The sequence below is a fragment of the Salvelinus alpinus genome, chromosome 18, assembly GCF_045679555.1.
Source record: "Salvelinus alpinus chromosome 18, SLU_Salpinus.1, whole genome shotgun sequence".
Taxonomy (NCBI): Eukaryota; Metazoa; Chordata; class Actinopteri; order Salmoniformes; family Salmonidae; genus Salvelinus; species Salvelinus alpinus.
The window spans coordinates 36077202-36091050 of NC_092103.1; the positions used below are offsets into that span (position 1 = coordinate 36077202).

The window sequence follows — 13849 nt, forward strand, 5'->3', positions numbered from 1 at the left end:
AATAACAGTAGCGAGGCTACATACAGACACTGGTTAGTCAGGCTAATTGAGGTAGTATGTACATGTAGATATGGTCAAAGTGACTGCATATATGATAAACAGAGAGTAGCAGCAATGTAAAAGAGGGGTTGGGGGGGCACACAATGCAAATAGTCCGGGTAGCCATTTGATTACCTGTTCAGGAGTCTTACGGCTTGGGGATAAAAACAGTTGAGAAGCCCTTTTGTCCTAGACTTGGCACTCCGGTACTGCTTGCCATGCGGTAGTAGAGAGAACAGTCTATGGCTGGGGTCTTTGACAATTTTTAGGGCCTTCCTCTGACGCCGCCTGGTGTAGAGGTCCTGGATGGCAGGCAGTTTAGCCCCAGTGATGTACTGGGCCGTACGCACTACCCACTGTAGTGCCTTGCGGTCGGAGACTGAGCAATTGCCGTACCAGGCAGTGATGCAACCAGTCAGGATGCTCTCGATGTTGCAGCTGTAGAACCTTTTGAGGATCTGAGGACCCATGCCAAATCTTTTTAGTTTCCTGAGGGGGAATAGGCTTCGTCATGCCCTCTTCACGACTGGCCTGATGTGTTTGGACCATTCTAGTTAGTTGGTGATGTGGACAGTAGCTAAATATACTGAACAAAAATATAAATGCAACGTGTGAAGTATTGGTCCCATGTTTCATGAGCTGAAATAAAATCACAGACATTTTACATATGCACAAAAGGTGTATTTCTCTTAAATATTGTGCACAAATTTGTTTACATGCTTGTTAGCAAGCATTTCTCCTTTGCTAAGATAATTCATCCACCTGACAAGAGGCTGATTAAACAGCATGATCATTACACAGGTGCACATTGGGTTGGGGATTAATAAAAGGCCACTCAAAAATGTGCAGATGTCTCAAGTTTTGAGGAAGCCTGCAATTGGCATGCTGACTGCAAGAATGGCCAACGGAGCTGTTGCCAAATAATTTAATGTTAATTTCTCTACCATAATTGCCTCCAATGTCGTTTTAGATAATTGTGCAGTATGTCCAACCGCAGACCAAGTCTAAAGCACGCCAGCCCAGGACCTCCACATCTGGCTTCTTCACCTGCTGGATCATCTGAGACCAGCCACCTGGACAGCTGATGAAACGGAGGAGTATTTATGTCTGTAATAAAGCTCCTTTCTGGGGAAAAACTCATTCTGATTAGCCATACATATTTTTTTCATGGGATCTACTCTTGTGAATGGATGATTTTCATGGAAGGGACCGTGTATCCTATTGGTTGGACGGATTTACGTATTACATTCTGATTCGTCACCGGTGTCCGGGAAAAATGGCGTCGGAAGAACAGTGCTCGGTACCATTTCGATGGCGGTCGATATCGCTAACCCACATAGAGTTCCCTGCTGGTAAGTGTATTTAAGCGTTATTATTCGCTTACATTCGTCTGATAGATGCTTGACGCTTTGGTAATCTAAAAGAGATCTTGGGATGATTTGCAATTGACTGGGCACGACCGACGGGAACTGCCAAATAGTGAGACCTGGAAAAAGCGTATACACAGCTCCGAACATGAACTGCCAAATTGTGTGACAGTTCCGCATGCGCAGTTGACCACAATGACAAGCTAACTAGCTCGAGCTTTCATTGCTACATTGAAGTGTTGCATTTTAAAAATGGTCATATACAACCCATGCCCATAATGAAATGTATTCGTTAGAATATATCTTTGTTTGCTACTTGACTACTGGCCCAGTATAGCCAACTCGTTTTGATTGTGAGACCGTAAGGTAGCTAGCGAAGGTAGCTGTGTAGTGTAGTTGGCCAGCTAACGTTATGCCTTCCAAGCCTCAAACATTGACTAAACTTTTGTGGTTCGTGTTACATTTATCACGCAAATTGATGTGTAATACATTTTACGAACATCTTCACGTTAACTAGTTAGCTGGTTTAGATAACTTGCCAACTTGCCAACTACCCAGTACACCAACCATCACCCATTTTAATGGAACGTGGGTAACGATTAAAAAAGTATCTCATCATACAATTTAGCTAACTACCTTTATGGTGTTTGAATATTAACTCAATAATCAGTTATCACATTGATACTAACTTCTGCTTGATGCTAACTACAGATTCTAACACCTGAGACTGAGTTTACTATGTATTTTTAGTATCCATTACTGGAGAGTTACAGGTTTGGTACTGTTTAATATAGCACAGAATTTTCCACCAACCGTGAAGATGTGCTACGCAGAAATCGCTCCAGCATTTCCTGGTTGCAAAAATGTTAATAGTTTGCCTAATTTCAGTTTGTGACAAAACAAGCAAGTACATTGAATCATTGTTCCATCTAAACCGCTGGGAAATATATTTTCCATTGACGAAAATATTGTATTTTCAGCTCTTTGAAGTTGGAGTACAAAACAGGAAGCATAGAAATGGCTCAAATAGAACATATCTACTGTATCTTAGACTTGCTTTCAATGAGAAAGACAGATAACACATTTCTATGTGAATTTGGTCAGGTTGCCCAAAAACATACCCCATTTAGTCTACTCGCCGATTGTTTGGTCGAAAGGCTGTTGGTTGACTGAGATTTCTTTAGTTGAGCAGTCGCATTTTATTTTTTTCCATGATGAACAAAACACCTACCTGTCTGATTCGCGTATGTCTCAGTAGACTAATCCATTGCGGATGGCACAATCACTCGAAGACATGTGATACTGATTGTATATGGTTATATTATGTAAAGATAATGGTGCAACACTAATAAATCAAATATGATTTTTTAGAACAAATGCGTTTTCTCCCGCGTTGGATATGGTCGCTGTCCACTGTACTGAAACAATCTAGGGTGCGCCGTAGAATTGGCGCCTTTCACTATGTTGCCATGTGCATAATAGCAAAATTAACCTGCATATTGAGAGCAGCAGAGACAATGAAACAGCCATTGCCTTAAACCCTATTCGGAAGGGATTCGTTTTACTGGGGGTGGTCGGGTAATGAATGTAATTATGTGCACAAGCACAAAACACATCTATAATTTGAGTCCCGTCCGAATCTGCCATGTCAGTAATTTGTGCAGAGTAACAATTCCAGCCAGAATAACCTGTTTTTTGGCGAACTCCAAGGTCCTCTAATAACTCTAGTCGCGTGCGAATCGACATCCATGTGTTTTGAGAGAAATGTCTGAGTTTGACAGGTGTTAATCATGGTTTGAGCAAGAAAACAATAACTGATTCGATACATTTAATGAAGTGCTGCGCATAGCCTACATGTATCAACTTTCACAGTGAATTATTTTGTTAAAATGTTTTGTTCGTATGAATTATATATTGACAAATCCATAAGTAAAAAATATTGTGCCTATTTAATATAAGCCTTGCTGTTAATATATTGCCAAGCAGCGTACAACTGGCCTAAACGTTTAGAAAATATACATTCACTTTCGCATAAAGCCTTAAAACACATCTCAAGTGCACTGTTTAGCTCACATCTGAAGGCTGGGGGGCATTTAGGATGTCTACTACGGATCGCTAAAAAATCCTAATGATTATGATCATACTTGCTCAATTCAAATATTATGGCGACACTATACCAAAGATGGTTTAGAATTGTGGGAACCAAGCTCTAGTTATCAGTGTAGCGCTGTTATCGCCTGGACTTATTCCCGCCTATGGGAAAAAAAACTCCAGGCATCGGTCATAATGGTCAATTTATTTGGAAGGGAAAAAAATACCTACAGGGGGCAGTTTGGAAAAAACGAATCCTGTCCGAATCATCCTCTGGAATAAGTCATTCTGGGGTAATAATTACATAACCAACGTTCTCTAGTAATACTAGTCCCGTGCAAATAGGGCTTACCCTAATTGTCTAAGAAAATTGAGAGCGCAAACCACAACTTAATTAGGTCTATAATCAATAGCCTAACTGTTAAATGTACGTGGCTTTATAATTCATCCATATACACTACCGTTCAAAAGTTTGGGGCCACTTAGAAATGGCCTTGTTTTTGAAAGAAAAGCAAGTTGTTTTTGTCCATTTTAAAATAAAATCGAGTTGATCAGAAATACAGTGTAGACATTGTTAATGTTGTAAATAACTATTGTAGCTGGAAACGGTTTTATTTTTTTCCTGTGTTCCAATAGCACGTTGTGTTAGCTAATCCAAGTTTATCGTTTTAAAAGGCTAATTGATCATTAGAAAACCCTTTTGCAATTATGTTAGCACAGCTGAAAACTTGTCCTGATTTATAGAACAATAAAACTGTCCTTCTTTAGACTTGTTGAGTATCTGGAGCATCAGCATTTGTGGTTTTGATTACAGGCTCAAAATGGCCAGAAACAATTAACTATCTTCTGAAACTCGTCAGTTTATTCTTGATCTGAGAAGGCTATTCCAATCGAGAAATTGCCAAGAAACTGAAGATCTTGTACAACACTGTGTACTACTCCCTTCACAGAACAGCGTAAACTGTCTCTAACCAGAATAGAAAGAGACAAATACATTAATGTCTTGTTTGAGAAACGGGTACCTCACAAGGCCTCAACTGGCAGCTTCATTAAATAGTACCCGCAAAGCTTGCTCCTATGTGCCAAGTTTGTAGCATTATATCCAAGAAGAGTCAAGGCAGTAATTGCTGCTAATGGTGCTTCAACAAAGTACTGAGTAAAGGGTCTGAATATTTCTGTAAATGTGATATTTAAGTGTTATTTTTCTAAGTTAGCAAAAATGTCTGGGGTATTGTGTGTAGATTAAGGCTGTAACGTAACAAAATTCGGAAAAAGTCAAGAAATCTGAATACTTTCCTGAAGGCACTGCCCTGATGGAAGTTCCAATGAATGTTCACATTTTCCTGCGAGGGGTTTGTGTTTAAGAATTTCTTGTTGGTTGTTCTCAAAGGTGATCTGACTGGACAAGTGTTGGCCTACACCAGCCTGCTGCCCATAGCGATCCTCATAGGCTTTGTCACCCTCGTAGTGTTCAAGCGTGAACTGCACACGGTAAGTAATGTAACCCTGATCCTTGCCCCATACGGGGTTACCCAACTCCCTGCTGGATCACTAAATGAGGACAGGACACGTGTCACACTGACACATGACACACGCTAAGCCATACAGTGGCTTGCGAAAGTGTTCATACCCCTTGGCATTTTTCCTATTTTGTTGCCTTACAACCTGGAATTATAATATCATTTGATTTACACAACATGCCTACCACTTTGAAGATGCAAAATATTTTTTATTGTGAAACAAACAAGAAATAAGACAAAAAAACGGAACTTGAGCGTGCATAACTAATCAACCCCCCCCCAAAGTCAATACGTTGTAGAGCCACCTTTTGCAGCAATTACAGCTGCAAGTCTCTTGGGGCATGTCTCTATAAGCTTGGCACATCTAGCCACTGGGATTTTTGTCCATTCTTTAAGGCAAAACTGCTCCAGCTCCTTCAGGTTGGATGGGTTATGCTGGTGTACAACAATCTTTAAGTCATACCACAGATTCTCAATTGGATTGAGGTCTGGGCTTTGACTAGGCCATTCCAAGACATTTAAATGTTTCCCCTTAAACCACTCGAGTGTTGCTTTAGCAGTATGCTTAGGGTCATTGTCCTGCTGGAAGGTGAACCTCCGTCCCAGTCTCGAATCTCTGGAAGACTGAAACAGGTTTCCCTCAAGAATTTCCCTGTATTTAGCGCCATCCATCATTTGTTCAATTCTGACCAGTTTCCCAGTCCCTGCCGATGGAAAAACATCCCCACAGCATGATGCTGCTGCCACCACCATGCATCACTGTGGAGATGGTGTTCTCGGGGTGATGAGAGGTGTTGAGTTTGCGCCAGACATAGCGTCTTCCTTGATGGCCAAAAAGCTCAATTTTAGTCTCATCTGACCAGAGTACATTCTTCCATATGTTTGGGGAGTCTCCCACATTCCTTTTGGAGAACACCAAATGTGTTTGCTTATTTTTTTCTGGCCACTCTTCCGTAAAGCCCAGCTCTGTGGAGTGTACGGCTTAAAGTGGTCCTAACGTTGTCCCTGACCTCCGATCTCCGCTGTGGCGCTTTGCAGCTCCTTCAGCGTTATCTTTGGTCTCTTTGTTGCCTCTGATTCATGCCCTCCTTGCCTGGTCTGTGAGATTTCGTGGGCGGCCCTCTCTTGGCAGGTTTGTTGTGGTGCCATATTCTTTCCATTTAAAAAAAATGGATTTCATGGTGCTCCGTGGGATGTTCAGTTTCTGATTTTTTTTATAACCCAACCCTGATCCGTACTTCTCCAAAACGTTGTCCCTGACCTGTTTGGAGAGTTCCTTGGTCTTCATAGTGGTAGGTGGTGCTAGGTGGTGTCCCTTGCTTAGTGGTGTGGCAGACTCTGGGGACTTTCAGAACAGGTGTGTGTATATATACTCAGATCATGTGACACTTAGATTGCACACAGGTGGACTTTAACTAATTATGTGACTTCTGAAGGTAATTGTTTGCACCAGATCTTATTTAGAGGCTTCATAACAAAGGGGGTGAATACATATGCATGCACCAGTTTTCCATATATATTTTTTTAATTTACATTTTTTTAAACAAGTTATTTTTAAAATTTCACTTCACCAATTTGGGCTATTTTGTGTTTGTCAATTACATGAAATCCAAGTAAAAACCCATTCAAATTACAGGTTGTAATGCAACAAAATAGGAAAAATGGCAAGGGGGGTGAATACTTTTGCAAGGCACTGTACATAAAGAAATGCTTGTGCAAGGTCATATAGATGAGATTATCATTGGTCTATTGCCCATTAATAGTAAAGAATAGGCTGATGTTGCAAGTTACATTTCTGTAAGAAAATATCTAAAAGCTGTATTCATACACATGGTGGACTAAGGCATATGATCACACATAATCCTTTTCCCATTCCTCATCCCTAGATCTCTTCCTTCGGGGGGCTCGTCCTGAACGAAGGTGTGAATTGGCTGCTGAAGCATATTCTACGGGAGCCCCGCCCATGTGAAGGTGAGGAAAGCGACAATTCACTTACTATAGTGACCCAGTACATTCATACAGTACATTCGGAAAGTATTCAGACCCCTCGACTTTTTCCACATGTGTTACTTTACAGCCTTATTAAAAAGAAAAATCGAATAAGGCTGTAACGTTACAAAATGTGGAAAAAGTTGAGGGGTCTGAACTTTCTGAATGCACTGTACACATACAAATAATGCCAATACAGTGTCTGTCTGTGCATCAAATATACAGTAGGTGTATTGTGTTAATTCTCAGAGTAAAACACACTATGAAAGCTTAAACAAGTTTATTCTGCCCAGAGGGTCAATACAGCTGCATTAGACAAAAACATTTCACACGCACTGATATTTAACCGTTCCTCATAGACTGAGTCTCCTCACTAGTGTGATACGAGCCATAAACTTCTTTCTCCCTTAAGGTGACTTGACCTCAACCCCCCCCCCCCCCCATCACTAATCCATGGCTCTCTCCCCTTATCAATGCCTGCCACATGTAATCGCTTCCCTGCACTCAACACATTTCAAGCTGAGTTGCACACACTATATACCTTCCTCCTATAACCATTAACTTCTGGTGTAGACCCTCTAAACCTCAGCACTCTCTCAGTAACATGAATAAGTATATTTCATATTCTCAGAACCCAACAATGGTAACATAAGTTCATACTGTAGGCAAGACAGAATGCAGAAATGGTACACAGCATTACTAAGTTCATGCTTCCAGGATGCAGCCAGACACAGATTTTGTATTAGTCAAAAACAAATGAGCCAATCGCTTTTGTATGGGTCACAGTGGAGAGAACGGGGAGCATTCTCAGTTGTCAGTCGATTTAACGTTGTAGGTTTTATTAGTTTCTTTCAGTCATAGACCGAATTGTACACCAATTTATAATCTTCACATCAATCATATAATTATCAAATGGTAAAATCCCAAACTAGCAAAACACTTAATATGATAGTGTTAAAATATACAATATATACACAAAACAACAATACTATGGGTGGCAGCTTGTTGAAGGCATTTCTAACGTAGGCATCTCTGACATTAACCGTCACGAGTTTGACTAATTTCAGCTTTTGATGGACAAAAATGCCCATAAATATTTGTTATTAATGTCATAGCATGTGGTTAAACCCTGTTCTATTTGTGATTGTTATAGCGTGTGGTTAAACCCTGTTCTTCTGTATCTTTTCCCAGGAGCGCACACAACCCTGACAACAGAGTATGGGATGCCCTCCAGTCATTCCCAGTTCATCTGGTTTTTTGTTGTTTACTTCTTTCTTTTCCTTTATTTGAGGTGACTTACCATTCTCTCCCAGACTACATTTATTTAAATAATAATAATAATTATGCATTGTAACCATACATAACATTTGATGTCGGCTGACGCACTTTGCCCCCTGTGTCTAGAATGCATCAAACGAACAACGCTCGGTGTGTGGAGCTGCTGTGGAGACACATACTGTCCATCACCTTGTTGGGCGTGGCCTTATCAGTGTCATACAGCAGGTGAGGGAGGGGAGGGAGAGACCCAGTGTAAAAAAATAGTCTAAGTCTAATTTATCTAGATTTTTATGTATTTTTAGACCATGACACATTTGTCAATTTGGTCCCAACTCTTAACCATTTAGCTGTTAATAACTGTACCGTAATTATCAAAATACAAGAATTGCACAATTTTTATTTAAAAAATGCTCAATGTACCTTTTTCGCAGGGTGTACCTGTTGTACCACACTTGGAGTCAGGTCTTCTATGGGGGAGTGGCCGGTAGCACCATAGGAGTAGTCTGGTTCTTCTTCACACAGGAGGTGCTGACACCGCTATTCCCCAAGATAGCAGCATGGTAAAGAACAGGGACACCTCTCAGGGGGCACACAGGCTTAGCAAGAAGTGAACCATCAGAGCCTGGCACAGATTTGGGCAGCGTATACTGTAGCTACTGATGTGTTCATCTTGATTATCTGTTGTGTACTTTTCCCTTTCTCAGTGTGTCTCCATTTTTTATTTTGTCCCACCTCTCTCGCCATCCTTGACTGCTGACAGGCCGATATCAGAGTTCTTTCTGGTGCGGGACACGAGCCTGATCCCCAACATCCTTTGGTTCGAGTACACAGTGACCAGGTCAGAGGCGAGGTAAGGGACATATTTTAATAACCACATTAGGTGGGAATCTGTGTGACTCCAAATAGAGTTGATGTTTTTAATCATGTTTACATGTGTAGTAATGGTTTGAATGTCTGCTTATCCTCCAGAAACAGACAACGGAAGCTTGGAACAAAGCTTCAGTAATCTCAGCAGTTCCTTGGAGAAACTGAGTAAAGGAACACACACACACACTCATTAAAAAACACACTGGAGAATCAATCATCTTCTGGACTGACCTGGTTGAAATGGTAAAAAGGCCATCCATTTACAGGTGGACCAAAAGAGTGTCTGGACTCGGCCCGGATTCCACAGCCTTAGCAAATCCGTCCACATGCTTCTCCTTCTTGTATAGCTTGCCGAAATGCTCCCCCAATGCATGCAAGACCGTGCAAGAGGTATACTATTTAATGATAAATTAATATAAACTCAGCAAAAAAAGAAACATCCTCTCACTGTCAACTGCGTTTATTTTCAGAAAACGTAACACGTGTAAATATTTGTATGAACATAACGAGATTCAACAACTGAGACATAAACTGAACAAGTTCCACAGACATGTGACTAACAGAAATGGAATAATGTGTCCCTGAACAAAGGGGGGGGGGGGGGTCAAAATCAAAACTAACAGTCACTATTTGATGTGGCCACCAGCTGCATTAAGTACTGCAGTGCATTTCCTCCTCATGGACTGCACCAGATTTGCCAGTTCTTGCTGTGAGATGTTACCCCACTCTTCCACCAAGGCACCTGCATGTTCCCGGCCATTTCTGGGGGGGACGGTCCTAGCCCTCACTCTCCGATCCAACAGGTCCCAGACATGCTCAATGGGATTGAGATCCGGGCTCTTCACTGGCCATGGCAGAATACTGACATTCCTGTCTTGCAGGAAATCACGCACAGAACGAGCAGTATGGCTGGTGGCATTGTCATGCTGGAGGGTCATGTCAGGATGAGCCCGCAGGAAGGGTACCACATGAGGGAGGAGGATGTCTTCCCTGTAAAGCACAGCGTTGAGATTGCCTGCAATGACAACAAGCTCAGTCCGATGATGCTGTGACACACCGCCCCAGACCATGACGGACCCTCCACCTCCAAATCAATCCCGCTCCAGAGTACAGGCCTCGGTGTAACGCTCATTCCTTCGACGATAAACGAGAATCTGACCATCACCCCTGGGAGACAAAACCGCGACTCGTCAGTGAAGAGCACTTTTTGCCAGTCCTGTCTGGTCCAGCGACGGTGGGTTTGTGCCCATAGGCGACGTTGTTGCCGGTGGTGTCTGGTGAGGACCTGCCTTACAACAGGCCTACAAGCCCTCAGTCCAGCCTCTCTCAGCCTATTGCGGACAGTCTGAGCACTGATGGAGGGATTGTGCGTTCCTGGTGTAACTCGGGCAGTTGTTGTTGCCATCCTGTACCTGCCCCGCAGGTGTGATGTTCGGTGGTACCGATCCTGTGCAGGTGTTGTTACACGTGGTCTGCCACTGCGAGGACGATGAGCTGTCCGTCCTGTCTCCCTGTAGCGCTGTCATAGGCGTCTCACAGTACGGACATTGCAATTTATTGCCCCGGCCACATCTGCAGTCCTCATGCCTCCTTGCAGCATGCCCAAGGCACATTCATGCAGATGAGCAGGAACCCTGGGCATCTTTCTTTTGGTGTCAGTAGAAAGGCCTCTTTAGTGTCCTAAGTTTCCATAACTGTGACCTTAATTGCCTACCGTCTGTAAGCTGTTAGTGTCTTAACGACCGTTCCACAGGTGCATGTTCATTAATTGTTTGTGGTTCATTGAACAAGCATGGGAAACAGTGTTTAAACCCTTTACAATGAAGATCTGTGAAGTTATTTGGATTTTTACAAATTATCTTTGAAAGACAGGGTCCTGAAAAGGGGACATTTCTTTTTTTTGCTGAGTTTATATTTTAACTGTAAAAGCACATGCGCAGATGGTAACCATGTACTGTAAGAAAAAGATTTTCACAAAAGCCAAGAAAGAGGGCTCTGTCAAGTAACAAATATTGGCTGATGTTAAAACAGCATGAAATTAGTTATTTTTTATATTGCAGAAGCAAAATTTTTTTGTGTAAAACGTAATATAAACACATTTGAACTCTGAAAATGTAAGAAAAAGGTGGGGGAGAAAGACCCCTCTGACACCTCTTTCCTGTCTCTGTATGACTGCCAACCTTATGTATTCGTTTCCAAAATTGACTTACAGGCGTTTAAGCGCTCACATACTGTACAAGCTAGGGCTAGTTTACCTGCTGTACAGCAACGAGTTCTGGATTTCTGTTTGTTGGAGATGATAGAGAAGCAGAGAAATAAGCACCACAACACAAGGGGAAGTGTTGTTTTTCTGCGCCTCTTACTAACATAGTGAGCAAAGGAGTGTTTTCTCAACCCCTTTCTCCCTGCATGTCTGACACCCCAGGAGCAGAAACCTAGGATTTGTTTTTGTTTTCTTTTTTTCCATTTTTGTTGCAGTTCGAGAGAACATGAAATGGTGGATTGCCACTTGTCTTTCCAAACATTCTTTTCACCTACCTTTCCAAAACATTCCATATATTTTGGTGGAAAAACAAATGAGATGACTGCTGAGGGAAAAAAGTTTTTTTTGTTTGTTTTGAAAAGGAAACCTCAGGTCAATCGTAGCATTTGATTATGCTGTGTTCTTCTCGTAAATGCAACAACTGATGTTTGAAGCGGTCTGGTGAGGGTCAAAAGCTGATTTGGAAATGTCATTAACTCCATAAAGGGAAGTAGTTCTCTTAGATTATCTTTTTTTTTTCATCTAGTGTAACCCATATCGGGCTGAATAAAGAAATTACGTGTTTATGTACAATTGTAGGCTTCTTTTCCCTCTAATTCTTCAGTGAATAATCAACAAAAAGTGGTCCATGGTATGGAAATAGACAGAGGTCCAGATAAGCATCATTATGTATTTTATAGATGTCATATTTTGGGACTATTGAACAAAAATGTTGGACATATTTTTAAGGTCATGAAGTGTCAGTCATGATATTTGGATGAAACCCGATCAAATTACTGTATGATAACAAGTATGAAAAATTACTGTTGCTTTTACATTGACAAAGTTTGATCATAGTTTCTGGTTCCCTCCCCCATGTCAAACACTTGGATTCAGGAGGCAGGATTATTAAGGGGACAGGGTGATGTCATCCTAACTCTCCGTTCCATACACCAATGGTAACATGATATTCTTACCTACTTTAAATAAGTACTGCCTTGAAAACAACATCAGAGAAGGTGTGTTTGCAGAGGGCTGTGGTTTATATAGACTGCTTGGTTGTTTAGCAACAAAACCAATGCATGTACAACTATGGGTCTAAACAGACAGGATTGGCTTACATAATTTATAAACATGTAAGCTATATTTAATCTCAAATGTTTATTTAAAACATACATTTGCATATTGACCACTTGTGTCCAATATGTCGTTACAGTTGTTGGTTAGCTAGCTAGAAATGTTTGCCCTATTGACATGAAATCAGTCAAAACACCTCAAAACAAGACATGGTATCAAGAACAACCTGAAACGAGACACTTACTATACCCCACATGGTACTTTCTTCCCTTACAAAAAAAGATAAAAGTACAGTAACTGCAGTTGCCTGGTATTTTGGATGCAGAATAACTGCAGTGTACTGCAGTTGAACTTTAGGTAGACTGCACTGTAACTGCAGTTACACTGCAAAAGTACTGCAGTAATAAAAATAAAAAAGTGTTATTTTGGACATAGTATTTTTTGTGTACTGCAGTTATACTCTGAATGCAATCTTTTTTCTTAAGGGTTATTCTTCCAAGCAATTTGGCCATCCAGAATCATAACAACTTGTTGACTTCTGCCCCATGGAAGCGCGCACATCGTTTTCGTGACGACGTCCGCTAACCCATCTATAGAGGGCTTCAGTGTTGCCATGTTTGTGGTTTTCTTGCAAATTGGGCTACTTTGAAAACGATGTCGTGGGTGAAAATGTATTGGTCGCGGGAGGCAGGTTTTTGGGCTACTTTCGAAAATGTACCACTGCCACCATGACATTTTCCTTTAAAAATATAGATATATATTTCACTGTGACTTGCTGCTGACTATCAGGCAATGACCAGGCTGTTACTGAGTGAATGAGAGAGAGCTCATTGGCTCCTGAGTTTTTCAGGAGATAAACTTCAACAACAAAAAATCACAATGACTTATACAGGAAACTATCCTCTACAGTAAAACCTAAAAAATGCCATACTTAAAACTTTGATTTTTGGACAAAATTACCTGAATGGATTCTTACTATCACGATTTTTTTTTTTTACAAACCAAAACCTGCAGAAGAAACACAGCGGAAACCTGGAAATACCATCCAACAGAAGAACTGAGTGAGTAATGTTCAGTCTGAACTTACTTCTGAAGCCAAAAAGTAAAAGCCTTATCTCCAGGTAATTTTGTTTTATATTAAGCTTAGTAAGTAAGGCAACTAAGCTACCAAGCTGCTAGGACAGAACAGACCTGGCTGCAACTTCAATTGGCACTGAAGTGTGAAATGAGATGTGTGAACTCTTGAGCCTAACAATGTGAAACTGCTGCCAACCTCCCACACCCAAATGCAGATGCTTTTAAAGCCCCCTGTGTCATGGTGTATCCCTGTGCAGATGTCATCACAGTACAGTACCCCTTGGATATTAAAAATAACACTG

General features: G+C 41.3%; 1 protein-coding gene across 2 annotated transcripts; it reads left to right on the forward strand.

Moving 5' to 3' along the window:
• The first annotated feature begins 834 nt into the window (after window positions 1-834).
• On the forward strand, window positions 835-11987 carry dolpp1 (dolichyldiphosphatase 1). 2 transcript variants are annotated; one of them, XM_071351781.1, is made up of 8 exons: window positions 835-1391; window positions 4888-4988; window positions 6904-6988; window positions 8198-8297; window positions 8411-8509; window positions 8716-8844; window positions 9045-9134; window positions 9254-11987. In XM_071351781.1, exons 1-8 carry the CDS (start codon window positions 1226-1228, stop codon window positions 9288-9290), a joined length of 807 nt encoding a protein of 268 aa, XP_071207882.1. In that variant the 5' UTR covers window positions 835-1225; the 3' UTR covers window positions 9291-11987. The 2 variants fall into 2 exon arrangements, with proteins under 2 accessions (XP_071207882.1, XP_071207883.1); XM_071351782.1 differs by lacking the exon at window positions 9254-11987 and having other exon boundaries at window positions 8989-9134.
• The last annotated feature ends 1862 nt before the right edge of the window (window positions 11988-13849 follow it).